At 39.3% G+C, this 27,927-nt stretch overlaps 1 protein-coding gene across 1 annotated transcript in view; it reads right to left on the reverse strand.

Moving 5' to 3' along the window:
* The window catches only part of WFS1 (wolframin ER transmembrane glycoprotein), a 35,349-nt gene extending 10,818 nt beyond the window's left edge, over positions 1-24,531 (reverse strand). Inside the window, exons 1-3 of the mRNA XM_050895890.1 lie at positions 24,472-24,531; positions 22,189-22,386; positions 4,000-4,082 (exon numbers count right to left, since the gene is read on the reverse strand). Of these exons, the coding sequence (XP_050751847.1) occupies positions 4,000-4,082; positions 22,189-22,381 (276 nt within the window). The 5' untranslated portion in view covers positions 22,382-22,386; positions 24,472-24,531. The remainder of the gene's footprint in view (positions 1-3,999; positions 4,083-22,188; positions 22,387-24,471) is intronic.
* Between the last annotated feature and the right edge of the window lie 3,396 nt (positions 24,532-27,927).

The raw sequence follows: 27,927 nt of genomic DNA on the forward strand, positions 1-27,927 counted from the left end.
AGTGAAATCCCTGACTCATAGCAGTTTAGCCACTGAAGGTCAAAGCAAACTCATGATTAATTAGTGAATGGAATAAAACTAATACTGCTTAAGCATCAAGCAAATTCAGTGAAATAGCCTGTAAAAATCCTCCTGTTCAGTATTACAGAAATTATCAAGCAGTTGCCTATATTACTGTTTTACAGATAAGAAAAAACACCACCTTTTTTCTTCCTTCTATAAAACTGAAATATATGATAATATACTAGTAAATATATTTATGCAATAGCATGAAACACTTCTGCTTATCATACCACAAGGCAACAAAACATTAAATGGCAGAAAGTGGCCAAAACTACTGGACATTTTATCTGCATGCCTGGAGAATCTGGGAAATGCTTTTGCTTGGCTCACTGCACTCCCTCTCTCCCTACTGTTCCTTCAGTTACATTCTAGGAGTAATTAATGCAATACCTTAAGAGCATAGCTCCATAAGTCCACAGTATTATCTGCTGCAAAAAACCTGTCTGACAGTTTCTCCGAAACTTTGCCTTTGGTATTACCACTAAAGGTGACTAAAGAAATACCTCTGAAAGATTAATAATTCACATTATTCCCATGTAGATCAAACACACTGATATAATCAAAAAGATCTTTTTCTTCCAGTAAAGGTTAGGTCTCCAGCCTTTCAACTGGTCTCACACACCTAAGTGAGTGCTCCAACAACTTCTACATAGATAGTTACTGGGTAGACATCATAGTGATTAAACTCATAGCACATCCAGTGAAGCTATCCAAAACCATACAGAAATAAGAAAAAAATTGGACTAAGTAATCCAAAAGTCAGAACTACACATTGATTACAAGGTCATGCCAGAGTTCAACAGGCAGTGCACAGATATAGTGGCAGACCAAGAAGAGAGTATATGAGATGGAAAAAAAATAAAAGATTTCAGCAATTGCCTGGTAATTTATCACCCAACTGCAGATGTACCTTCAGCTATTTATTTCAGAAAGGAATTGCTTGAACAAGTTACATGGTAAACAACATCCTCTGACAAGAACAGCTGTTTCTTGAGCGTGTTCATAGCCGCTGAGATTTTGAGCAAAGCTTCAAGAGTAGTAGCACTTAATGATGCAGCTCTTTTAAGTTTATAAGGATCTCTTGGACATAGAAACTTGTATTGCAACATAAACAAGCAGATTTTGGAATTAGTCATATTGCACAAGGCTACTGCACAAGGAAAATGATAGCATAACACCTGTTTAATGATAGAAGTGGTTTTTTGGCTTGCCTGTGGGGTTGGTTTTTTTTTTTTTTTTTATTGTTTGGCATTTGTTTGTTTGCTTTGTTGTTTGGGGTTTTGCGGGGGGGGTTAGTGTTTTTTTGGGGGTTGTTTGGTTTTTTGGTTGGTGTGGTGGTTTTGGGGGGCGGTTGTTGTTGGTTTTGTTTTTGTGGGGTTTTGGGTTTTTTTTATTGTTGGTTTTGGTTTTGTGGGGTTTTTTTGGTTTTTTTGTTGTTGGTTTTGTTTTTGTGGGTTTTTTTGGTTTTTTTGTTGTTGGTTTTGTTTTGTGGGTTTGGTGGGGTTTTTTTTTGTTTTGGTTTTTTTTTTTTTTTTTGAAGTTCAGCATTAGAATTTAATCATATTCCCCCTCCAAAAAAACCCTACAGAACCCACCCCCAAAATCTGAGCAACTAGAAAATATTTTCCCTTTATTTTGATTATAAAATTACAAGCTTTTGTGTATGTTAAAAGTTATGGTAGCAAAAAAACCCACCTCCAAAGTGCCATAACAAACATCAAGGCTTTCCACAAAACACTACTGGAAGGTCCACCAGCTCTCTCTGAACAAGCCCCATGCAACAGCCACCTTTCACTGCATAACAAAGCTCCTACATGAAACCACCTGAAGATGGCTGCAAAGCTCTGGCCCGCAGCAATCAAAGGAGGAAGAACTGATGGGAAAAGGTGTTAACCTCAGATTTGTCATTTAAGCAATCAGGGATTCTCTCTTTCCCATGAGCTAAAACTGTGAAATGAAGTCATAGCTGGTAACGGCTTAACACAGTTCTTCATACTGTACTTCTCCAAAGGTTGCTCTTTGCAACCGCGGGCTTTACCAACCGCGGCGGTTATCTCAAGCAGTCTCCTTGCAGAGATCCTCTGGTTAAAGACACAGAGCTGCCTTTTCTCCACTACATAATTCCAGCTGTGGGTGTCTCATTTACATAACTGCCATACAGTTATTTCTCAATAAAGAAACTACATAAAGCTACAGTAATACAGGTTGACAGCCACTCAGAGTGCATTTATTTCCATAGTCATTGCAGGGTTATTTTTGAATAAACTCATAGTAATAACTACAAGCCAGTGAACCGAGTGATTTCTTGTGTTTGACTTCCTAATTATTAGCAAACAGCACAACAGTGCCATCTCAGCTTCTCACTTGTACTCCTACAAAGGCAGGAAATAAAAATAGATTTTTCTAACTGATTCTAAAGGGACATATTCAATAATAGAGAAGAAATATTTTTTTTAGGGGGGGGTGTTTAAAAACTAGAAGTTAATTCCTCTCCACAAGTCACAAATTTGATTGCATAGAAAAGAAATGACTGTATTTGGGGTGCCTTTTCAGGCAGTCAATTCATCCTGAGTGCATACTACAGCAAAATTGTATGCTGGATCTCTTTACGACAAGAATCCTATTATAGTGTGGGAACAGAAAGTGTACACAGTTAAAGACCTAAAGGAAGGGAGTGAAGGTGGAATGAATTGAGAAGGATAAAAATTATTATTTATATAAGTACATACGCACACATCATAGGCTTAGATTACATAAGGTATTTCTTACTCAATAACTGGAAGTTATATCCTGAAAGAATGTTTATGGGGTTTGCTTTCTTTTGTGTGGAAGAATAGAGCCAGAATGTGGATTTTACAGGAGCAATTCCCTCAAGGCTAAAGCTTCATCCTCCACAAAGCCACTGGCTGTTTCAAAGGTGAGGAATTTGTTACTGTCTCAGGTTGCAACTCCAAGGACAGCCTGCCCCTCAAACAAGTTGAGGTGGAGTGGGGAGTGAGCCTGGCATTACCACATTTTTTTTTTTTTACCAGCTTTAAAATGATTTCTTTCCCATCCTCACCCTTTATTTTTGTTTGCAAAAAGCGTGGTGATCCTTGGGGAAAAACCCAAACCACCAACGAGCATGCAGGAGACCATAACCACTCCCTTTTGCCATCAAAGCTGAAGCTGGAAAAGAATGCTCAAGTAAAACGCTAACCAAGTCAAACACAAATTAAAACCCTCCTAAACAATTTTAAGCTATTTATACCAGACCAATACACCAGATAACGGAATGCAGCGGAAAACTGGTACAATTTTTCAAAAACCTAAGGGACACCTAAAGTGCTAACACATACAGGGACAGAACTGCCACTATTAATTCAATTATATCTGCCACTACACAAATAAACATAGCTAATTTCAATAAATAAGGAGGGGCTTCTTTTCTAAAATGTGCTAATTCAACAGAGAAATGGTATAAGAGCAAAACATCAACCAACTTCTCTTCCTGCTAAAGCACCTCAATGGCAGTTTCTTCCAGAGTCCGGCCTAAGGGTCCTGGTATCTTTGTATATAGCGCACTGCTGAACCAACAGCATTTAATAGTCCCTATCTGCACACCTCCACACCTCTTTGGCATATGCTTTAAAAAAAAAAAAGGGGGGGGGGGGGGGGCAAAAGCAGTTCTGTACCTTCTCCATGTTCTCAGCCTACCCTCCCCGTTTTCATATGCGTCCTAAAGGCTTACTCAAGAGTTGGACCTGAAGCCATTAACACTCCCAAGCAAGCAGCATTTCTCAAGGCGGAGAAACCATCTGGCATCACCTTTCTTTGAATAGTTTAAGATCAAAACAGATACAGTTCAACTAAAGAAGAGATAATAGTTCTACAGCAGGCAGTGCTATTTTTGGAATTAAGAGCAAACAAGACTGGACAAAGATCATATAAAGTTACCTCCGTTTGTGCTTTTGGCTCTCCAGCTTTGGCCCTCTCAAGTAGTTCCTCAAAGAGCACTTCAGGTTCTTCCTTTATGCCCTCTATAAATTAATTTGATAAAGAAAATTGTTTACTAGCAATATTTGAAAGTATTTTATAAATCATTGCTAGATGTGGTTGAAGAATTAAAGGATCATATCTAAAAAATCCAACACAAGTGCTTTGCAAGAACAGTGGAAATTAACCCATTACAATATTTACACTCCATCTCAGTGTTGTACTTCAGCATATTTACCATTACTTGTTATCTGGTACATGCCACAGGATGACACATACAGTTTACAGTTTCTCATTTACTTCCACAGAATTCATTTCTCAATAGAATATTCATTACGATAAATATGAGCACATGTGGAACATGCAGTATGGATCAGCTTTTGTATTATTACTATTCTTATTCTTGATAGCACTTCAGTCTTTCACCTGGAAGCCTCTTTCTTTAGTAGTAGAGCCTTTTCAAGAGTTTCAAAAAATTAACCAGCCTTTAAAACATGTCCAGTATATTTGAAAGCTCAGCTCCTCAGTCTCTGGAGCACACAGAAACTAACAGTGATTACACCTTATAAACTTCACTATTTTGTGTCTAGCTCCACACTTGCACCTAATTTTTTCTCCTTTTCTATCTACTGTACACATACAGACTTAAACAATTTTTTTCTTCAAAAGCATCATATTGCTCCACCAGTCAATCATAAAGAAAAAATCTTGAGAGCTTTAGCTGACATCCAGCATTTGTAAACAACGTCATGCTGCGTGCTACTTGATGAATGAAGAATAAGTTTAATGGAAAAGCTGACAAAGGCCAGAACTGCTACTTTTTATGAGATGACTTCTCATAAATTAGTTTGGAAGAATTTTAAAGAGAAAATCAATACAACTTGTATGCTTTAAGTTGGCTAAGTGTAAGAAAGGACAACAGACCACTGATTAACAGCTTTACCAGCCAACCTAAAACTGTAGTTAGAAAGGAAGATCCAAACTCAACACTAAGTGCCAAAGCTTGACCCGTACACACCACATTACCCCGCAAGGTCACCAAACACACCGTGACAGTTGGTAGTTACATACTGAGGGCACAGACAGCACGAGAAAGTACAGTTAGGAAGCAGAGTTTCCAAACATAGGACGCAGACCGAGAGCAGCTTTCTGGCGTCCACTCAAAGTTACAGATTTCAGTCTCTACCTAATTTGGGCAGCAATAACATGAGAAGCTGGTAAGCAGCCCTGCTAGCTGAGGTGCCATTCAGTATCAGCTCTTTTTCAAAAGGTGGGAGGAAGGAAGAAATAAACCCCATTCCAAATAATCTCCCAAAGAACAGGGCTACTTACATTCTTTAACATCCCTGGTACTGGGACTATTTCCAAACAAGAACAGGCTACAAGCCAACACTTTCATTAAAATGGATGCATTTTAACAAGAGCAAACCATGAAGTAAGTTTTCTCCTTCGCTATGCCACAGTTTTGTCTGCCAAACTCGACTTGGAAAAATACTAATGCCAGATTATAACATGTTGTCTGGCTAAACAAGGCACGTAATGAAAAATAATTTTCATTTAGTACTTGGTCTTTTCAGAAAGCTGTAAAAATATTATTGTAAAATAGGCAAACAGCATCCCAGCAAAATTAACCACTTAATCTCCTTGCCCTGATAAATAAGCAACCGGATTGAACTCTAAACAAGTCAGAAGCCTGTTTTCCAGATGGCACCACTCACACCAGCAGACATCATTCAGGGACTCTCTGCTAACAATAAACAAGAAGTTACAGGGAAGAGCATATTGTTTGAAAGAAACATAATATTCATCCATCTACCCCACCCAAATGCAAAAATGTCGGGCAAGGCAGTACTTTTCTGTTTCTTCCTGTGCTTTCACATTCATTAACTACTTTTGCATCAAAATTTCAGCTGCAACTGTCTTCGCAATGCATTTTTTTTTCTGTTCAGCGTTTTCTACATGTTAAGAACACCACAAATATTTCAGTGACACTCTGGATAAACTAATATAGGAGGCATCATTCAGAAGATAGTGTTTGCTAATGAAGTGGAATTTGCACACACAAAAAAAAGCAAACTATAGAAAGCAGTTTGCTAAACTGATATAAGCCCCAATAGGAAAGGCAGTTCTCTGGCAGTTTATACAGGCAAAGCAGCTTCTTTTCTCTCCTGCTCCACTTGCCACGCATAAGAGCATGGCATGGCTCTGACCCCTTCCATCTCTTCTTGCTCAGATGAATGTTTGTTAGATAAGAACACTTATTACAATAGAAAGCTGTAAAGCATTCCCATTTTGTTTCTTCGACACCAGGATACAGTTACTTTATTGTAATTACATTGCAGATTAACATGTAAATAATGTTCTTCGCAAAGATGGTAAAAAAAAAAGAAAAAAGCAAAATTAAAAGTGTGCAGCCTTATGGTCCAACTACCACCTTCACTGAGAAAAGAAAATAAAATGTGCTAGTGCTGCAGCAAACTTGTTGAAATGTTTGTTCTAACAGAGCTGACTGCCAGGGGAAAGAAATGCTTTCTGCTGTTATTTTCAACCTACTGCCCAATCCCTCCCGCCCAGTTATCACTTCTATGTACTCTCGCATGTGACCTATAAATAGAAATAAAAGATAATTAAAATTATCTCTGTGGGTTTGTTCTGTAGTTGTAGGGCAAGGGCAGAAGAGCGGGTTGTGGAGTGTTTTGGAAATCATATTTAGAATAGCTTAGCATCATAGTGTTCCCATAACTAGCAATATTTTTCCTTTGCTTAAAGGATAAGCAAGAGGATAAGTAAAAAGATAAAGCATGAACGACTGAAGTTTCGTGGCTGCCATATCAATTTACTTTCTCATAAAGTATTTAGATCAGTCTCTGAAGGTAAAAGGTCCAAAACACAGTGAAAGTGTGTTTTGGAACAAGGATGGACAACACACACTTTCTTTCAATTCAGCTCAACACTAGAACAAATGCTATACAAGAGTAAACGCACCCACCATAAAAATACCATAAATAGTGGTGATCTATAACTTATCACCCTTGTTCTTCAGCATGTTTTTAGTCAGAAAATATCTTGATGTGTATTCCTCCCACATAAGAGTACTGCAATGGAAATGCTGTCAGTAGAAGCTTTTATTTTCCAGCTTTGCTAAAAACTCATGTCTTTTCAATGTCAAATTTTACTCTGTCTTGAATATAAAAATTTCCAGAAGAGAGGAACATTCATCTTACAATACTTCATGTCTCTTTTATGACAACTAAAATAGACTTCACTAGCTGTTGTGTGTCAGGTGCATTTATATAAGCCAATGAAGTCTATCAGTTATTCAAGGTTCACAAGCACCGCAGTCATTCAAATGAAAGCAGGCAAGTGAAAGCACACAAGTTTTAGGTGGCACATAGCATTCATATAAGAAACAAATTAAGACAGGACAGGGACATGGAAGGGTGGTTAGTACTTAATACTTGGCTGTAGTTCCTACTCTGCCACCAAGACCCTGTGTAAACCTTAGTTCATCATCAGGCTGCTCTGTGGTTCAGTTCCCAATTTAGTTAATTCTACCTGCAGAGAGACAGGTCACTCAGAAATTGTTCAGTGGATATTGGAACAATGACATTATTAATAAAATTTTAATGTTTTATTTTTATTATTCTATGTGATTAAGTCTTAAGCTTAAGATATGAAATGATATGGTATCCTTTAATTTTCTCAGTTCCACTCCAAAAAAAAAAAGTAGAAAAAAAATTATTTGTGATCTGCAAAGGAGGAAGCAGATGTATTTCTGAGTCTGCTGTGTTTACGTCCTCATACTACAGAAAGCATTTAAACCTCTGAAGGGCTACAGAAATATCCACTTTTGATATTCAGGCTTTTCATTTAACAGGTTAAAGCAGTCACTTAAAACCTATTTTATTAAAGCACTTAATAAAAAAGACTCAGTACAACGAAATTGATAAAGACCTGTATGCATTTCACAGTCATATACAGCATTTATAAGACTAAGCTAAAACTGCATATTATTAACCGATACACTTCAAAGGTGCTATCAAAACATTACTAGAGTCATTTCTGTTTACTAGTAAAAAGTACGTTTTACAACTCCAAGAAAAATACTCAGAATATATAAGTCTAAACACAGCTGTTTATATAGGTAGGTTGTAAACAGGCTGATGAAAACTAAAGACTACTATTTACTTTCTGAAGCTTTACACATTACTTGGCACATTGACTACATAAAGTAAGATTCCAGCTTTGCTGCTATAGGCTTAAATGGAAATTTAGCATTCATTTCAGCATAAGCAGGCATTTTTACTGGTTCTGCTAGGTTTTGACCAGAAATAGGAAATGCTGCAAAAGGAAACATTTCAGTTTTTTAAAGAATACTATGCAATACTATGTTAGGATGCAATTATTGTCTCTTACCTCTGAAATTTAGCAATTAAATTGACAAAAAGGAAGTTAATCCATAGTAGGAGATTAGTCCAAGTGAGATTGCAAGATATCAATGCTTAAAATTTTTAAGTCACAAAAGGAATAATTGATTCCATCATTGATTAAATAAGATGTATAAGCCTCTTTGGACTACATCAAGGATTAAAACCCAACAAACTCTTCAACATTCATACAAGGTTTTGAAGAATGGACTTACACAATCTAGGTAAGAAATCTTTTCAATGTAGAAGATTTTATAGACAACCAGAGTACACTGTGGTTATCATAGGATTTTCTTCCCAGTATTCTAGCACAACTCAATGATGGATGCAATAGATTCCCAACCTTTCTAATACCCTTAACATATACAACTGAAACACATCATGTGTGCATCACTGTAGTTAGGCTGACTTGTTGCGAAGTGTCTGATGACACATTTAGCAAAATGTTTTACACGCACTTTAGACAAACGTTTCAAAAAATAGCATTTTAATGACACTGTGTATCACACTTCCATTCATGAATTCTAAAACATTTAAAGGCACATAAGTAATAATCCTGTCACATAACGAAAGATTTTTAGTTGTATATATACATACAGAGTGGATCACACACCCATCCCATAAAACAACCTCAATTTTCTAAGTGCTCTTCCAATAGCTAGGAATCACTGCCTTCCTTCAAAAAAAAAAAAATCTATTAAAGTTATTTCATGCAGAAAGAGTCAATAGAGTGCACGTTGAATAATAAAAGTGTTTGTTGATTTACTTTCCTACCAACATAAACACATGAAAGCTCTCAGCAGAGTGGATTTACCCAGAACACGGGAGTTTTAGCACCTTGCCTGCTATTATCACCCCCTGGCCAGGTGCACACAGCTCTTTCTTCTTAGGTCACAGCTACAGCACCTGAATTCCAGATAAAACAAGAGGAGAAAGACCATGAACAAGGAATACCAAAGTGAAAAATTGGTATTTTAAAGGATTACAATCTCTTATCCCTTTTAGGCTTAAGATCTTATTTGTTCACGCAGTTATTGGGGGCCAGCCCAAAGACAGTTATGCTATCATGCACAATAATTTGTTTATTTATTTTACACAAACACAAGCTGGGCACTTTCAGGTGCTTTGAACAGTGGAAACCTAATGAGAACAGGATAAATGGAAAACTGAAAGCAGTTTCTCAGACAGGAAGCAATAATGAAGACAAAGTATTCATTTGAAATATGTAAGTTTAAAAGAAATTACAGGTTTTACAAGTGCACATTAAAGCTGCATGGAAACTCTACCAAACAAAAGATTAATGCATTAAGCAACACCCACACTAAGTGTACAAAGGAAACCTGTATGGCATACACACTATATATGATCATGACTACAAGCATTCATTTGGGCTCAGAAAAAAAAAAAATGACAGGGACATGCAGGAGGAGGAGGAAAAAACCTCTGTGTTGGGGAGAATAAAGGATCTGAGATGATAAGATACGAAACAAGATTTCTGGATTGGCCTTCCCATTTTATTAGTACAGCAAGTGTTCCTGAAGTGACTGAAAATAGGAGGAGTGAAGCGTATGCACAATATATCTGCTACGTTCAGTCCTAGCCAGTGGCAACACACTTCCAAGCTCACTGAATACACTCCTAGAAAAAGTACATAAACATTTTTACCATTTCATGAGAAGATTTGCCAGTTGCCACAGATGACAATTGCTATCAAGGTGGCCCAGCAAAGCGCGCCAAGCAACTAGAAGTAATCAGTCTCCCAAATGATCTTGCAAATTCCAAGTTTTTTTAAATACAGGATTTTAAATGCAGTTTCCTTGATGTTTTGTTTGAATAAACACAACTAAGACACACTGAGAAAGAGCAGAGCAGCAAAAAGGCCAGAAAACAGCAATAATGACCTCAACTACCTCCCAGAAAGTATCACATTCAAGAACGATATCATGATAAGATTTTAGATACAATAAATAACTTCATAAGGTAACTAGTCAGAGAAACAAAAAGACAGAAAACAATTTTTGCTTCTAATTGAGCAGTGCACAGAACCTAGTTTAAGAGGTTAGTAAGCCACTCTTGTAACAGCAAGTTAGATTCAGTACCCAGATAGGAGTGTCAGAAGCAAAAAGTCTGCTAGTCATATTTAAAAGCAAAGCCAGATTGAAAAAAAGAGGAGGAGAAAAAGTTCTTAGAAATAAGAACGCATCATTGTAAAACTAAGGTCATGCCAAAACAAAGAAAAATGGGAAAAACAACAAATTTAGAAAAATGGGAAAAACAACAAATTTAAAACATATACTACAATAGATCAAGAGACAAAGATCTGGAGAACACCTCAATGCAGAACCTGTTACTACCTTTTTATGTTTTTTTTCAAGCACACAAGGAGCAGCAACCTTAACAGGTAGACTATAGGACCTACGGACAATTCAAGGGCAATTGAATATTTGAAAAAGAGAAAGCTGCAGTAAAAGATCTACTAAAAGATGTCCGATTGTTTTTTTTTTTTTTTCCCCTGCCAGGGAATAGCATTGAGAAGATCCTGTTCTGGAATCTCAAACTTAAACAAAGAAGCTATGGTTTTGTTTAATTGCGTTTAAAAACATAGTTTCTCTTAATTTTTTATGCAAGTGTTCTGTTGTATATATGGCAGTGTGTAGCCTCTCACTTAAAACTGAGAAATGGAAAGCAGCAAGTACAATATCAGAGAGATTCATGATAACAGAGACCATTAAATCTGATATCCATACAAGGCAATTACGTAAAAGAAAAAAAAAATCTTATGCCTATGGAGGGGGCAAAAAAGATATACTGGGTAAAATCAGAAGATCTTGTGTAAAAAGCCTTGACATAAGACGTCCCTGAAGGAGTCAAAAGGTTGGAGGACAGGCAGATCCAGCTCATATTTCTGTCTCCAAAGGTAGCGAGTAAGGCTTCTCACAGAAGTCCTCCAAACAAATTAGAATGTAGGCTGTTACATGGAAAAGTAAGAGATTAAGAAATAAAAAACAAAGAATAGAAATACACAGCTGTCATTCTCCCAGGGGAAAGATTACCAGTTTAGACACACAGGGATATACAATAAGGCCTATATTATTCAATGCATTTATGTGTGAATAAAAAAAAAAAAAAAAAAAAAAAAAGGAGCTCACATGGAGGTGACAGAGTCTGTTGATGATTCTGTGTTATTCAGGACAAGAAAACATCTCAGAAGCGATTACTGCAAAAAAACCTCCAAACAAACCCAAACAAAACCTGAAAAGGATTTCATGACTGATTAAGTGATAAGAGGCCAGATGAAATGCAGTAAATGCACACCAAGATGACACCTTATTATTGTACGCACAGTGATAAGCTCTGAACTATTACCACTCAGAATAAAACCTTGGAGTTGTAACACACTGTTTAATGAAAAAAACCAGCTCAGTGCTAGTAAGACACTATTATCAGGGCTTTTTAGCCTGAGGAAGAAACTGAGGAGAATGATACTAGACATATGAAGAATTTGCAAAATGGAGAAGGTAAACAGACAGACTATTCAATGTCTTACCAAATCCAAAAACTAAGGGGCATCAACAGGTTAAAAGTATTTGGCCAATGCCAAATATTTATACAAGTTTAAAAAGCAACTGGACAAACCAAGGGTAGAACAGGAAACCCAGAAAGCACTACCAAATACAAAGAACTCACAACTGAGCAAGGAAGTGTCTAGGCTACAAGGTGCTAAAGGACATTCTGAGAAGGAAACAGCTGCTATTGAACACCTTTAACATCTCAGTAAAGTATGAATAAAATAAAGTAAGGACAGCACTAGCACTGCATTTAGAACAAGCTCCCTGGCTCTAACAGGCATACTGTAAATAAGTGTCAAGCATTCTCATGAAAAAGATTAACAAGAATCTTGAACCTGAAAGTGTCTGTCACCATTCTGGTTCTCCAATATTAATACTGAGCATTGATAGCAGCTTCTGCAAGCCTTCTTACAGAGTTCACAAACTGTGACGCTCTGGTGTTAGTTCAGGTAGGAGAGAAGAAAAAGCTGTATGGCATCCAGAGGAAGAAAAACTGCACTTCGTATTTTCATTAGCTTTATCCAGTAAGCTCGCTACTTAATGTAAGTGGGTTTTGTACTTATAAGAAGTCACAGGACGTCAAGCATTTCCCTCAGCTCCGTATTATTAACTGACAAGAGTAATTTACATGTTTGATGAAGAGTAGTATGGAACAAGCTTTCATCCACAGGTCTTTCCACCACCTAAATCACTGGGGTGGAGTGGGGAAGGAAGAATGTCTTCTTTGACATTGTATCTTCTCCCACAGATGAACAAATTCTCCATATACCATGAAGTGTACTGATGCCTGAACTGATCTTTGTCACATTGCTCAGCACTGTACTTACTTGAAGCTTCAGGCATACATCACTTTACTGCTTTAGCAAGAAGGCCTTACTGCAACTGAACCTGAAAGGGAGTACTGCCTGAATTACAAAGAAAATTACTTGCTTTTACTTTGAGACGATACTAGTATGAATAACCTATGTTCACTGCTCAACTCCACCCCTCCCACTGTGCTCCACAAGGTAAGCTCAACAAATAAATGTGTAAGTGGAGACAGACATGACACAGAAAAGAAAATACAGGATTAGTTACTGTATTTGAAAAAGCCTCTTCCATGACTTTCATTATGATGAACTTGAAGCTGGATTTTATCTTTTATGTCTAGAGATTTCCACAAAAACATGCCTCTGAAGTACAACATGTAGAGCTTATCCCATACTTAAGATAATAAAAGTGCCTAAGTAGTACTTGCAGATAGAGTCTAACTGTTCTACTATCATTAAGTTCAGAGTTATAAATGCACTCTGTGCCACAAGTTTCATCAGGGAAACTACAGTTTATATTAAACTGTAGCTATCAAACCCAGCACTGGATTAGCTTGAAAAAGAAACAGCCAGTAACAGCTCAAAACCATGCTATAAATCCTGTCCCGAAGGAAGTTAGGGTGGTGCAGAGAAAGGATGCATATCACCTTAATTATTACCATAAATATCCACAACGAAAATCAGCTTGCTGGAAGCCAGTCATTTTTTAACATTCATTTTTCATCCTCAGTTTGTATTTAAGGGCCCCCAAAACGTGTTCTGTCCCCTGGATTTCAATGCCTTTGGCAGAATAAAGCTAAAATTAACTGAAAGAGAAAAAGCATCGTCTGGCTTCTTAAAAACCAAGCATCCAGCTGCTAAAGACAACCCACCTGCAAAAACTCTCTATTTGCAGACTGCTTTGAAGCATTGGCATCTTTCGGCTCTGGCCAACTGAGTGGGATTCTCAAACCACTGTTGTAAGGGAATTCTGTCTCCCACTCCTCAGCTTTCATCAGTTTTGTTCTCTATTCCTCCAATGTTTACCTTTGCTAGGGTACAGTCAGAAAGAGAAGCTGTTATAGCTTCTTATGAAGACAGTAGAGGTCTTACTACACAGTTCAAAACTATGATAGGACTGTATTGTAATCATCTGGTCTTTTCGGGATACTAAAAAAAAAAAAGCATGACAACATCAGAAATAACAGCCTGTGACAAACGTGAAGCAGTTAATTTATGTTAGAAGACTGAATGAATTTGCTTTAAGAAGTTCACAAATTAAATATACTAGCTATAGAAAATAATTTTCTTGCAGATTGTCAGCAATAGCTCATTTGCTAGTATGAAGAAAATTTTACAGTGTTGAAATATGAAGATTTTATAACATTAGGTAGGAAGCAAGCAACAAGAATGCATGCACATAAAGTAAATAATGCAGGCATATTTGTTCAAGCAATAAATAGTCAAAGAAAAAGTAGGAAAATGAAAGCTTAAGCGCATGCCTGCCCATGGGTATCAACCAAAACAGATATAGCAGAACAGATTTTGTGCAAAATTGCCCTAAAAAGTATTTCTTTTGGAACCACATCCTATATAATACCTCCAGTCCCTTTTGGAAGTGTATGGTGGTAATTCTGATACAGTGTTACCCAGGATTTTTTTTGCAGGAAAAGTTCCTTCTGTAACCACAAATCTGGTAAGTTAATCAAAATCCAACAAAATCAAAATTTTCAGGGAACAGTGCAGTTTATTACAGATTTTGTTTTCACTATGAAACAAGCTTTCTAGAATCTCAGATGCACTTAGGAGCAAAGGCATACACGTATTAATAACAAAAATGCTTTCATTTGCTAGAAGATGCTATGGAAGCGTATCTCCAAAGTGAAAGGTGTCTGATTTCTTTCTTTCAGGAAAAAGAGATGTAAACTGTTCATCCACAGGTAGATTGTCTCTTATCAATGTGCTTTTAGAAGTTGATCTGTACATTTTGTAACAAAAATGTAGGTTCCAATAGCTTTTGTGTGTCACTGGATTGTACTGTTGAGCTTTCAGTGTTCAGCAGAGCCAGTCTGAGCCTCTAGAGAAATCCTCCTACTCACTTTCCACAGGCTCCAAAAGTTCAGTGGTATTGTGTGCAGTACCTATGTAGGGGTAAAGTTTCTGGAAAGACTGACACTCCACTGAAAAGCAGGCAATAAGCATCACGTCATAAACATGAATTGTACATACAGAATATAATGACACAAACAGAGGAACTGACTGGAGAGGGAGAAATATTTTGTACAACAAACATCATTGTTTTGATAAATGGTTTTATTAACTTTAGATGCTTATTTGCTCATCCATGAGTGTTGAATCCTTTCATCCATTCAGAAGCCTCCTGGATTCTTACCTTAACTGCAAAGTAAGGGCTTGATACAATTAAGAGTACATTGCATGTTTTTCTTCTATGCACTTCAACTTCTATGGTTAGACCTTAAGATGGTCCTACTTGCTCCAAGAACAATTAAAAATATTTATATTAGCATACATTGCCAGGCATTCTATTTTTAAAAGGTGATAACAGGGACGGGAGAGAAGGGAATAACATTTGTTTACAGAGGTGTTGAATTGTAGGACTTAACTCTGCTTTCTCTGGGAGCAGCAATGTGTTTGTAGATATCATAATAGTCTTAGTCACACCACAATTGCAAGTCATCAAATAGCATTAAATTGAAAAGGGAACAACTTCTGCACCCTCACAAAATGAAGGCAAATTGTCAGAAGAGCAATAAAAAAAGGCATGTAGGTGGAAGACTAAGAGTGATGATATTATAGAGACTATAAATTTTAAAAGTGGAGGGAAAACTATTCTTAAAAGGTATTTCTTTCTAGCATAGCTATTATTGTACAATGATCATTTAAAGTCATTAAAATAATTTTACGCACAACTAATGAGACAGCCCTGCTGCTTTTTCTGTGCAGGCATCTCTGATTAAATCCTTTATGGATGAGCTGGGATAAATCTAACACGTTCCAAAACTGGAGAGTTAAAAGTAAATAAGCTTTTTGTCATTTCTCAGTTGATAAACATCATTATTAACCCTCCCCACTCAAAAAAAATAAGAGAAAGAAAAATGCAATCTGCAGAAAAGCAATGCGAGAAAGAGTTAAGATCATAAACCTCACCAAGCTCACATATTTTTGTAGGTGAAGACCTAAAGTTATCGTAACAACCTGCACAATGCTCAATGGAATTTCAGCAATTCTGCAGTTTAGGCTCTTCACCACACAGACACTCTAGCAGTTCATTAGCTTACCGTCAAAATAGACTGACCCTTAAAAAAGGCCCAGCCCAATTGTTTTGCAAGTCCTCAGTGCCTTACTGTCTTGCTTAGTAAGCACTTCTAATAATTAAATGACTTTGCAAAGGATTGGTTTTATTTCCCAGTTTACTGTTTCCAGTCTCACCTTCTGACTTTCGCAATGAAGTGGGCCTTCTGCTGCTGCAAGGGGCCCTCTAGCAGCACAACAGTTTCAAGTCTCTCCTTGATTATTGTAGTGTAACAGGGATTTGTTGCAGTTATTTGAAGATGTACAGGTATTAGGTACTTCCAAATGTTTTCCTCCAAAGACACTGCAAAATATCTCCAGAAGTTAGCAGTTCTTGCTGCTGATGAATGCAAATGCGTTATATTAGAGAATTGGTTCAGATGAGCAACGTGCTTTTAACTTTCCAACTGTTCCCATTTAATGCATTTTGTTTGCACAGTGGAACACACATACTGGATTCCTTTTGGGGGAAACTAAATTGAAAGATTGTATTCCAGCCACTAGGTTAAATGTGTTCAATAGGAACCTTAGCACCAAATGATTTAGAGCCACTCCTATTGCATTACATAATTTACTGATGTGAATATAGCTCTTCCCCTTCTACCCTTCGGCTGCTCATTTCTATCCTTCTAACACCCTGGGATTATGCTAGAACAAACATTTTGTTATCATAAACTAACACAAATTAGTAAATCGATCCACCTGAAAAATAATGGAGGAAGATTGAGCTAGGGCACTTTTCTTAATCTGGTTCATTGAGCGAACGCAAAAATTGTTATCAGTAACAACATCTTTGTTATGAGCCGACGAAAACATTTAGGTATTTCAAATGGTGGAAGAGGCAAAGATGGAGAATCTTTCCTCAAATAAATGGGTGTCCAATCCTACTCCCACATACAGTAAAAACACCAGCATGTTATTGACAACAACAGCAGCAGACCTGAAAAAGCCAATTCCCATTGTTCTGCACCAGCTATGACTATGTCCCAAAATTTTATCTGAAAATACAGTCATTAACTTTTGTTTGGATAGAATCCTTTCTCCTCCACAGCAATGCCTTGCAAATGAGCTTTCCAGGAGTCTGAGTAATTACAGGTAAAGTTTGAAGGGGCATTAATAAACTGACAGATAAATTGTTAAGTAATTAATACTTCAAGGCATAATCCTCCCCTTCTAACAATCAAAGATTCTTCTGAGATTTCTTCAGGCTTTGCACAAACATTTCACTTTGCCTCAAGAGTTAGTCTGTACAAGCAAACTGCCAGAAAATGAAGACAAAGAAGTGCTAAAATAGAGCTCTGAAGCAAAGGTTCTTTGTGACCTTAAGTGGAAGAGGCTAACACTCGGAAAATATTTATAAATTAGAGAGGTTCCTTATTCGCTAGCTATCATTTAGCAATGTGTTGGAGACGCACTGTTGTACATTGTTACAATGCGTTGTAAGCTGTTTAGAAGAATTTTTTGTACTATTTATAAATGCTAAGTCACACAATTTATAAAATAATTCTCTTCCAAGAGATACAAAAAAACCTCATTACCTTCCTAAGTACAAGCAGAACTCCACACATCTACAAACAAAACATAAGAAATTGATTTCTGTCTGCAAGACTCTCAGTACAAATACTTTCCCCATATGTTCTCAATTCTAGAGCAAGAAATTTGTGCATATTTCCTTAACAGCAAAAACATGGACAAAACAAAAATTAGTTTCTTCACCAAAGAGATGTTTCTTCAAGCACTGCAACTTAGCTTTGCAATGCTCTCAAAACTTCGCAAATGCTCACCTTTGAATTCCTACCTGATTCTTCCTCTCCAACCTCACTGGCTAGCAAACGTATATGAATGACAAAAAACAAATAAAATCTGTTTCATCCACATATAAAAAATTATCACCTTCACCCTGCCTCCCAGATTTCTCTATTACCCTAGGATGCCCTCTTTTACCTGCTGACTAGCAGACAGTCAATTTTTAGGACACTTTACATGCCTGACAGTACTTAAGCATTTCAGGAAATGGTAACATCTCTAGATAACCTGCAGCACAATAAATATTCACCTGGGGTGAGAGTCAGTCCAGTTCAAGTTACCATTACGGCTGACTTGAAGCAGTTACTTGAATCCAGACATCGCAGGCAAGCATCCGATCATTATCATATCATGAGAAGTTTCTCTCTACTCTGCTTTCTTTTCATCTGAATGAAAAGTGAAAGTCACAGAAGGCTATTTTCTAGCTCAGCCATACAGACCACTTACCTGGAGTGTGGATTCATGTGTCTCTTCCAAAAACATTACATTAAATAGCAGCAGTATTCAGATACTCACATGCTAACTAAGTGAACATGTTGAAGGTGCCTTTTTCCTAGCTCTGCTCTGTGTATACATAGAGGAAATGGTTCTACTAGTAAGAATGATGTTTTTAAGCCTATTTGGAGAATCCAGTGTTGGGACCTCCAGAGCTCTCATCTGAGCTATTTCTTTTCGCATTGCTTTAGGGCTGTATCTGAAGGAAGGAGGATGCATAGAGTGGATGAAATACAGATGCCAAAAAGGGGTATGTAGCAGCTGGACAGAAACTGAGGGGCCTGTGCACCTGGGAGGCATAAAAGCGTCTTAGGAGATTTGAGTCTTAGTCTGTTTCAACAAACTTCACCAGACTTCATTAGCAAGCAGCCACTGGTCTTCCTTGCTATACACCATGTTCCTCTTGGCACAGACTACTAAAATAATGGCAGAACTTTTTTGTTTAAGCAACTGGCGACTCTCCTGTAATTTGCTTACATGAATACTGATGACTCAATGGTTTTAAAATTTCAGAAGACCTAATTAGTAATGTATATGCTTTGCTCACTAATAAACTTCCTGTCTAGGAACATCCTTGAAAGAGTAACAATTTTTAAAATCTTTTAATTTAAACATGAGAGTTTACCTGTTGATATTAATTTCATTTCCAACACATACACAAAACCCAATAACTTATATAGGCAGAAGTTTTCTAGAGAATGCAATGGCTTTGGGTAGAAATAGGAATACCCTCCTTTTCTTTTTTAAAGCAACAAAAACAATATCTACAAGTCATCTTAAGCTTAACAATTGAATATTTTTTTCTCATTAAATCCAGATTTGATTTGCACAATAAATTCTCAAAGCACTCCCATTGTGAAATGAATTATACAAGGAATAACAAAAACACTACCTAATGATACATTAGCAGAAGATAGATTGAAAAATTGCTAAGAAAAAACCTATACTATAGGAGTTCGATCCAAATGAAGTACCTGTGCAGCTGAGGATGTGTGTGTGCTTAAGTGCTTTACTGAGCCAGAGCCAGGGCATTCATTAATTTGCTGGATTATGCTGCAAGATATGGATAATGCTGCAGGAGTAGGAGATGGCTGTTTCCAGGAAATAAATTACTTAACGTTCACACTGATGCTATAGCCTTAAACACAGCATATATAAGTAGAGACTGGAAGAAAACGCACAGACCAGAAATACAGATACATTTGCAAGAATATTTCAAGAATCACCGAATGGTTGAGGTTGGAAGGGACATCTGGAGGTCATCTGCTCCAACCCCCCTGCTCATGCAGGGCCACCTACAGCTGGTTGCCCAGCTTAAGTCACCAATAAAGAGGAGTGTTCTACATATTTAATAATATTTATTGAGATAGCTTTCTGTACAGCAATGTGCTGGTCTTTTCTGCCCTCTTTTACATCATTCAGAGTTACAGTCATCATCATAGTCTCACACAGTGACTATTCAAAGTAACTGACTTCTTAATCTTCCAAGAAAGATGTCGGAACAGCCCTTCCCAGAACATCTGGTCTAGTGCATGTGTCCTTTCATACAACCAGACCACAACACGCCATGGCTAAGAGACCAGATCCTTCACTCTTCCTAGATGTATCAGCAACTTGAATGTTATTTATTGGTAAAGGCTCTAGTGATTCCAAGGAATACCTTCTCTGTCAGTTCAAATATTTTGAAAATTGCTGAAGTGCCAATTTTCTGTTTGAGACATCACTTTTTTCATATTTGTTTCCATATGCACATACATGGCTGTGAACTTGTACTTCTCTCTATTTGTACTTCTTTCTGAACTCCTACTAAAATCCCCGTTTTTAAGTTCTGATGACCAATGCTGCTGTGGGTAGAAGAAAAATTCTCTGCTTCCTTTCTTTTAAATAAGTTTTCAGTTCTTGAAACTGTTAGTATTATGACAAATGACATAAATCCAAAATAACCATAGAAGAAAATACTGGATGAAGAAACATGATCTTATCAAACACGTTTGCTATATAAATCCACTAAAATCTTGGTTGTTAGAGACTCCAGCATGACACAATGGCAATAGTAGCTCATTCTGCAGCATTAACTACTTGCGTATATTAAGATGGAGATGGAAAGGGCAATGACAGAGGCACCAGGCACTGAGAAGATTTTCATGGGAAGAGATTTAAAGTAATCGGGAATGAGTCACAACGGAAATGAAGAAATACATCAGTGCTCAAAAGTCCTCTTTTATAGGGGCATAAACAAAAGCCTCTATAACACAAAACTGCATAGGGATCATTAGTAAATACACAGGCCTGTAAAGAGAATTAAGACAAAACTCGATAGGATTTTTAAAGTCCAATATTTATATAGAATAAGAAAATCTCCAAATTAGTGAGAGAAGAATACCTGACAGACTGTGTAAAACACCACTAGATTGATAGCTTGTATTCATTTTCAGAATCTTGCATGAATGTGGGCACCAACAACAGAAACCTATGTTTTCCTCTTTCAAATCATATTATGACAAAGCCCAAGATAACTCCATACCATATTCCTAAAATCGTTGCTATTCTTTCCCTGTTGAAGCGTACTAAGAAACTGGAGAATGAAAAAAGGAAGAAGAAAACATACCTGTTAGCACTGATCCTAAATTAATAACCATGTAATTAGTGTTAGAAGCGTGAATTCTCCATCATCTCTGAATTCTTTTACAGGTGGGCGAGATGACAAAGTTGGTAATGATACACTGAGGCATGTTAGCAATTCAGGTATCCAAAAAATTCTCCTCCATCTGGAATGTGCCTTTTAGTAACAAAGAACCCAGAAGGTTCCAACAGTCAATTCTGAATTAGATGCAAACAGTAGATGTGCTAACACAGCCACAATATTGGCCTGAACTATGTGCAGAGCTCAGCTGCATCTGATACATGTCATGTAGATATTCACACATTTAATCATTGTAAACTCTTGGATAGCCTTATTACCTTCAATAGTGACTCATATTTATGAATGTAAGGGCATGCACATAAGTAGTTTCAGACTCAAAAGTCCAATTTTAAAGAAAGTTAAAGAGCAGTAATTTTGCTAGACCTCGAACACAAGACCTTCTTGCACAAGTGTTAGATTACAAACTGAATTTAAAACTGGAACTCAGCAGCTGAATACAGGAGCCAAATATTTTTCTTTCTACCTTTTGCATGAGACATTTCTCTCATCCTATCAGTTTTCACAATCTTTAAAACTCAATGGTTTCACAGTGAGGGGAAAAAAAGTATCATTCTGCCTTTCAAACTGTATCGTGATTCTTAATCCAACTTCTTATCTGCCTGCTCATCTTAACTTCATTTCTGTCACTCTAGTTTCATATATCAGCTTATTATTCCCTCAGTCTACATTACAGTAGTATCTATTCATCCACATTAGAATTAATATTAAAGCTACAGTTAGCATGCGATCTAGCCAGCTAAAGAAATTAAATCAAAACCTTAATATTATGCTAAATTACATTTAATTCTTCCTGCCAATTTTTCAAACAAAACTTCTTCCCTGTTGCTCTGTACACATAAGAAAATTTGGACGGGAAAACTCAAAAATATGCACAAAGTAAGCTGCAGAAGAAAAGTCTCTTCCACAACAACAGGTTAAAAGAAATTGGAGAAATTACTTTTCCTACTTTACAGTGTCTCTTTAAACAGAGTTTAGAATACATATACAGACAATAATCTCCCAATGCTTGACATAAGCCAATTTTGCATAAAAATTGCTTTCATACGTACCATTTTTTTCAGCTTTCTCCCTGCTATGGGAGTAGCCAGGAACCGAAGAAGAAAAAGTTGCAGTATCTCCTGAAGATGGTCCAGATTTCTGATTGTTCTCACTATGGTCCACAGCAGCTGCGTTTAGCTGGGACCTTCCAAGATGCAGCTGGGGGTGAGAAGCACTTGAGGGGGGATCGGGATCTGAATTCATTTTAGCTGCATAAGAAGAAAGTAATGATTAATTATCAGATAGTAGGGTTACAATGTAAAATCAGAGTAAAAATTTAAAATCTGAATATATTTGTATAATTAGTTGAACAAAAAGCCTAGAAAATAGCAAGAAGGCTGATAGCAACTTCAAGATATATTTATACATTCCTCAATAAGTCCGAGCATGAGCAGCTATTGTTGAATAAAACTGACCATACATAGCATTGTGCCAGAACAGCGACTGCCTTTTTTCCTAACTAAATAAGAATTGATTTTCAAGTGTAGATAAATGCTAAAATTAATGAATCAACCCTGTAAATACTGCATATAAATAACTTCTTTGAATCTAATGTTCTACTTACACATGCAAGAAATAAAGACTAGCCCCTAACTTTTTATGGGACAGTATTGACATGTCTATAATGATAGAAAAATTCACTTGATATCAAGGGCCTGGTTAACAGCTACCACCTAATCAGGCGACAGAGAAAGACAAGCAAGATAAGAAGGCAAAGGAGAAGATGTAGAACTCTGCCACTGGAAATGAGGAGAAGGACGCCACCAAAGATGCTCTTTATAGACATTTCCAATTGAAATACACACGATCCAAAATAAGCCGACTTTATTTACTACTATATCCAATTTTATAAAAAATAGTATTTATACAAAAAACCCACTAAGGCAGGGAGGGAAAGGCCTTACAAATCCCTACAAGAGAAGACGTTTTAACTTCCACTGTAAGCCCTCTCCTAAATGATGAGGGGATCTCCGCTCTATAGTAAAGAGTTCCTTAAATCAGTAAGCTTTCACGAAAGTGCTTACTGAAAGCTTAGCTTTTACAAGACAGGAAGCAGCAAGGCATGCATATACCATCACAGTATAACACATAGTAACTCTTGCTGCTTAAGAGCAGCTTCCCTAAAGTTAAGCAATTCGCAAGGAACATTGTAGAAGGTGTCTGACTACAAACTGTATTTTTTAATTCTGTATGTTCAGAATACTGACCTAAAGATGTCCTTGTAAAGATGAAAGTAGTATAGCTAAAAACGAAGATACACTCCTCAACAGCTTCTTCCACTTAAAGGACACTAAAATCACAACAGGATGCTAAAAGTACCAGCAATATTACCACTGTAAAACATATTCTTTTTAATTTAGACAACTTGCTTGCCAAAATTAAGCTTCCCTAAATCAGAAAATATTTTACTGATATAAGTAAATGCATTTCTGTATTAGGTTTCTACATCAAGTTACAAATAAAACAACACAGTTCAGTTCAACCTTCAAACAGTCCTAGGAAAACACAGAGATTAAAATACTTTCCCAGTAAACCAGCATGAGTATTTTTAACCATTATACAACCGCAAAAGTTACTTTGCATCTGGTTTTAAACTTGACCTTAGCGCTTTGAAAGAGAGACGAGTAAGACACGACCTGCTGAGGCTCCACTGCCCAGCCGGCAGCGGCAGAGGATGCGTTCCACTTGGGGCGGACCCCTTCCAGAAAGGGCAACCGGGCAACACAGGCATCCCTCCAATACACGAGCGATGAACATGAAAACACTTACCTCGGTGTTAGCTAGCTAGCAAAAACACTCCCGTCCCAAAAGTCACTCTCCACGTGTCCTATGAAGGACACCACCAACTTTCCCTACTGCAGGCTTAGGCGTGAACAGAAGCTAGCCCTTAGATTTGATTTTAGGATTTCTTCTAAAAGTCTGGGAACGGGAGGCAGGGTAACACTTCCGGGGAGCCCGGGCTTGTTTAAAAGCCAGCCGGCGCTGGAGGAGGAACCGGGGGCCACTCGCGGGCCCGCGCCCCCCCAGGACGCCCGCCTGGCCGGCCGAGCCTCGCTGCCGGCCGTGACTCTGCAACTACCGCTGCCCCGCCGCTCCGGCGGGCGGGACGGGACGCGAGAGCCGGAGTCTGCTCGGCCTCGTTCCCCGCGAGGCCGGAGGGTGCCCGGGCAGCGGCTGCCACCCCGGAAGGCCGGGAAGCCCCGGCGCGCAGCCGGGGCACGGCGGGAGGGGGGGCGAGAGGGAGGCCAGCAGCTCGGGCCGTCCTGCCCGGGGTCCCCGCCCCAGACGCTCACCGAGCCCGGCAGGGCGAAGTCACCAGCGCGGACTCCCGGCAACAAGTTTCTCCGCGGCTCCAGAGGCAGCTGGGCGCCAAGTGGGGCCCCACCGGGAGCCCACAGCCTTACGGGGCGGCCCCGGCCCGCCCACCGGCCGCGGCCCCCTCTCCTCTCCTCTCCTTCCCGCCGCGCCGCGCCGCGCGAGGGGGCAGCGCTGCTGCCACTCACCGCCCGCCACTCCCCGGGGAGGCCTCCGGCGCTGCCGGGCGGGGCCGGCGGAAGGAGGAGGAGATGGAGGCGGGCCGTGGCGGGGCGGCCGGCCGGCGGGTAGCGGTAGGGGAAGCGGGCGCTGCCGGGGCGGCGGAGGCAGCGCGTCGTGTGCGGCCTCCTCCCGTGCTGCGGCAGCGGGTGGAGGACGGGGGTGTGTGTGTCTTGACGGTGGCGGCTGGGGCGGGCTTGGGCAGCTCCAAAATGGCAGCGCGGGGTAGCGGGGGCGGTGCCCGCCCTCGGGAGAGGGTCCGTGGGGCGGCCGCTGTGAGGCGGCTTCTGGCGGGCCGTGAGGTGGGGGCGGCCTGGAAGCGGCGGAGCTGGGCCGCGGGCCCCGCCGGGCAGCCAGCGCTGAGGGGGGGAGGCCGCCCCGAGCGGCCACCGAGTGTCGGGGGAGGTGCCTGACGGCTTCCCCCGGCATCGGCCCTGAGTTGTCCGAGGTGCGGGTACAGCCCTTCTCAAGTAGGGCCCTTAGCTTGTCCTTCTGGGGAACAGAAGAAAGGGCTTGGGCCAGCTCTGCCGAAGTGCCCCGTGTTGGCGAACACGGAGGCGGGCAGGGGTTGGTGCCCTGTCAGCCGGGGTCGGCTAAACCGGCTCCCCCGGGCCTGAGAGGGGGGGCACCTTCCCCCTAACGCAGTGTTCCTCCGTAGGGAGCAAAGGGAGTGAAGAGAAGGGGAAAAAGGGTGGTAACCGATTAACTAGTTATTCCTACTACACATACCTGTGCTTCTGCCACGTACATGGAAAGCTCCTGGGCTGGTAGTCAGCTGTAAACTTAGCTGCAAGCGTTGCTGTTGTATTGGTAATAAACATTTCTTTTTAGAAATAATACATTACTTTTTATTTTTGAGATACTTTAAAATAAGTAAGTTAAGGTCCCTACACGGTACTGTGAATAGCTTCTAATTAAGAAAAAACCTCACAAACTCTAAATAGGAGATTAAATTTAAACTTCAGCCATTCATATGAGTAATTTAGTCGCTTAGGTTGATTTTCCCAAGTATGTAGCAGATCACGGGAGCTATGATATGTTTCATTTTTAAAATGTCAGATCCTACTTCTTGATGCCACTGCATGTTGGTGGTTTTAATCCCCAAACAAAAATGTGATCCCCAGCATCCTTACTATTTCCTTGCCTTGGAAGTCATAACAAAATTCTTCCTTTTACTTAAAATAAGTTTCAACAAACATGAAGTTAAGCTGTTTATTACAAATTAAAATAAAATTTAGAAAAAACCAGTTATTTTTAAGAAGATCATTTGCAATCTGAGTGTAATACAGTTTTATCAGGAACATACAATGCCTGCCTTGTGTTATCTGTTTAGTTGTTTCTTTAGACTGACAGTGTGACTTAACTCAGACATGACAAACTTCTACTGCTGCAATCTGCTCCCCCTGCTATTCAGATTTGCTTCAAGATATTATTCTATACAATTGATTTGATATTTAGTGGGTGTGCTGAACGGATGTAACTTGCTTAGGGAACAGGTGGAAATGAGGGTGGTAGCTGGAAAAGTAACTAAAAAGGAAGTGTGAAATAAAGCCTCCCCTGCTGCTTGTGCCTGCTCCTTTCCAACACAAGGCACAGTCACGCATGGCATAAGCCGTTCCAGAGGAGCTCAGTTCAAGGTTAAAACTGCGACACTGACTACTAACCTGCTTAACAGTGAGACTCGATATAAAATACATTCTGTGGTTGCTTATGACCGATCTTACATTGAAGATGCATGTTAGTGCCATCGCTGAGCTTGATCAGGTCCTTACAGAAGAAAAGGCCAACTAAACCTTTGCAGTAAATGAATTGTCACACACACCTTATGTACTCACGTACATGTTATATAAATACATATAACATTACTGAGAGTAAACAAAGCTCAAACACGATGGCAGCTTCCATTATCAACTCCACTAATTTCACTTTTGGCTTACACTTTACACAAATGACTTGTTCCCATTTGGCATTATCACGGCTGCCAGAGAAGAAACATGGAAGTACACCTTTTTTAATTTCAGTTATGTACTATGACTCATAGAATCAATAGAATGGTTGAGGTTGGAAGGGACCTCTGGAGGTCATCTGCTCCAACCCCCCTGCTCATGCAGGGCCACCTACAGCTGGTTGCCTAGGACCATGTCCAGACAGTTTTTGAGTATCTCTAAGGATGGAGATTCCACGACCTCTCTGGGCAACCTGTGCCAGCGCTTGGTCACCCTCACAGTAAAGTGTTTCCTGATGTTCAGATGGAGCCTCCCATATTTCAGTTTCTGGCCACTGCCTCTGGTCCTGTCACTGGGCACCACAGAAAAGAGCCTGGATCTGTCTTTGCACCCTCCCTCCAGGTATTTATATATATTGATAAGATCCCCCTGAGCCTTCTCTTCACCGGGCTGAACAGTCACAGCTCTCAGCCTTTCCTTATAGGGAGAGATGTTCCAGTCCCTTCATCATCTTTGTGGCCCTTCGCTGGACTCTCTCCAGTATCTCCGTGTCTCTTGTATTGGGGATCCCAGCACTAGACCCAGCACTCCGGATGTGGCCTCACCAGTGCTGACTAGAGGGGGAAGGATCACCTCCCTCCACCTGCTGGGAACACTCCTAATGCAGCCCAGGATACCATTACCCTTCGTTGCAGCAAGGGCACATTGCTAGCTCACGTTCGACTTCGTGTTCTCCAGGATCCCCAGGTCCTTTCCTGCCAAGCTGCTTTCCAGCTGGGTGGCCCCCAGCGTATATCAGTGCCTGGGGTTGTTCCTCCCCAGGTGCAGGACTTTGCACTTCCCCTTGTTGAGCTGCATGAGGTTTCTGCCAGCCCACATTAAAAAAAATCCTATTGCAACAAGAACAAAATAAAAAAGGTTGCAGTTCAGCCAGTTTCTTTTTGTATTAGAGAATCAATAATCCTTTTACAAATATTTTGTAAGTTTACAGAGTGATGTTTTTTGAATTTAGCTGATTTCTGTAAACATTGTTCACTTAAGAGGTGATAAAATGTAGTGGGAATGATTGCCTCATCATCTGAGGTGCAGTGCTGAGATATAGGCTGAAATTAACTGCTTTTCCATATAATCATCAATGAGTTCTAGAAATATACTTGAATGGGGACATCTAATGATCTAAGCAACTCATGTTGCCTCTTAAACTGCATGTGATACAAATGACATTTTCACATTCTGTTGTGAAATTTGTATTTCAGCATCTAGGCATGC

Source organism: Gymnogyps californianus, chromosome 4 (genome assembly GCF_018139145.2).
Source record: "Gymnogyps californianus isolate 813 chromosome 4, ASM1813914v2, whole genome shotgun sequence".
Classification (NCBI taxonomy): Eukaryota; Metazoa; Chordata; class Aves; order Accipitriformes; family Cathartidae; genus Gymnogyps; species Gymnogyps californianus.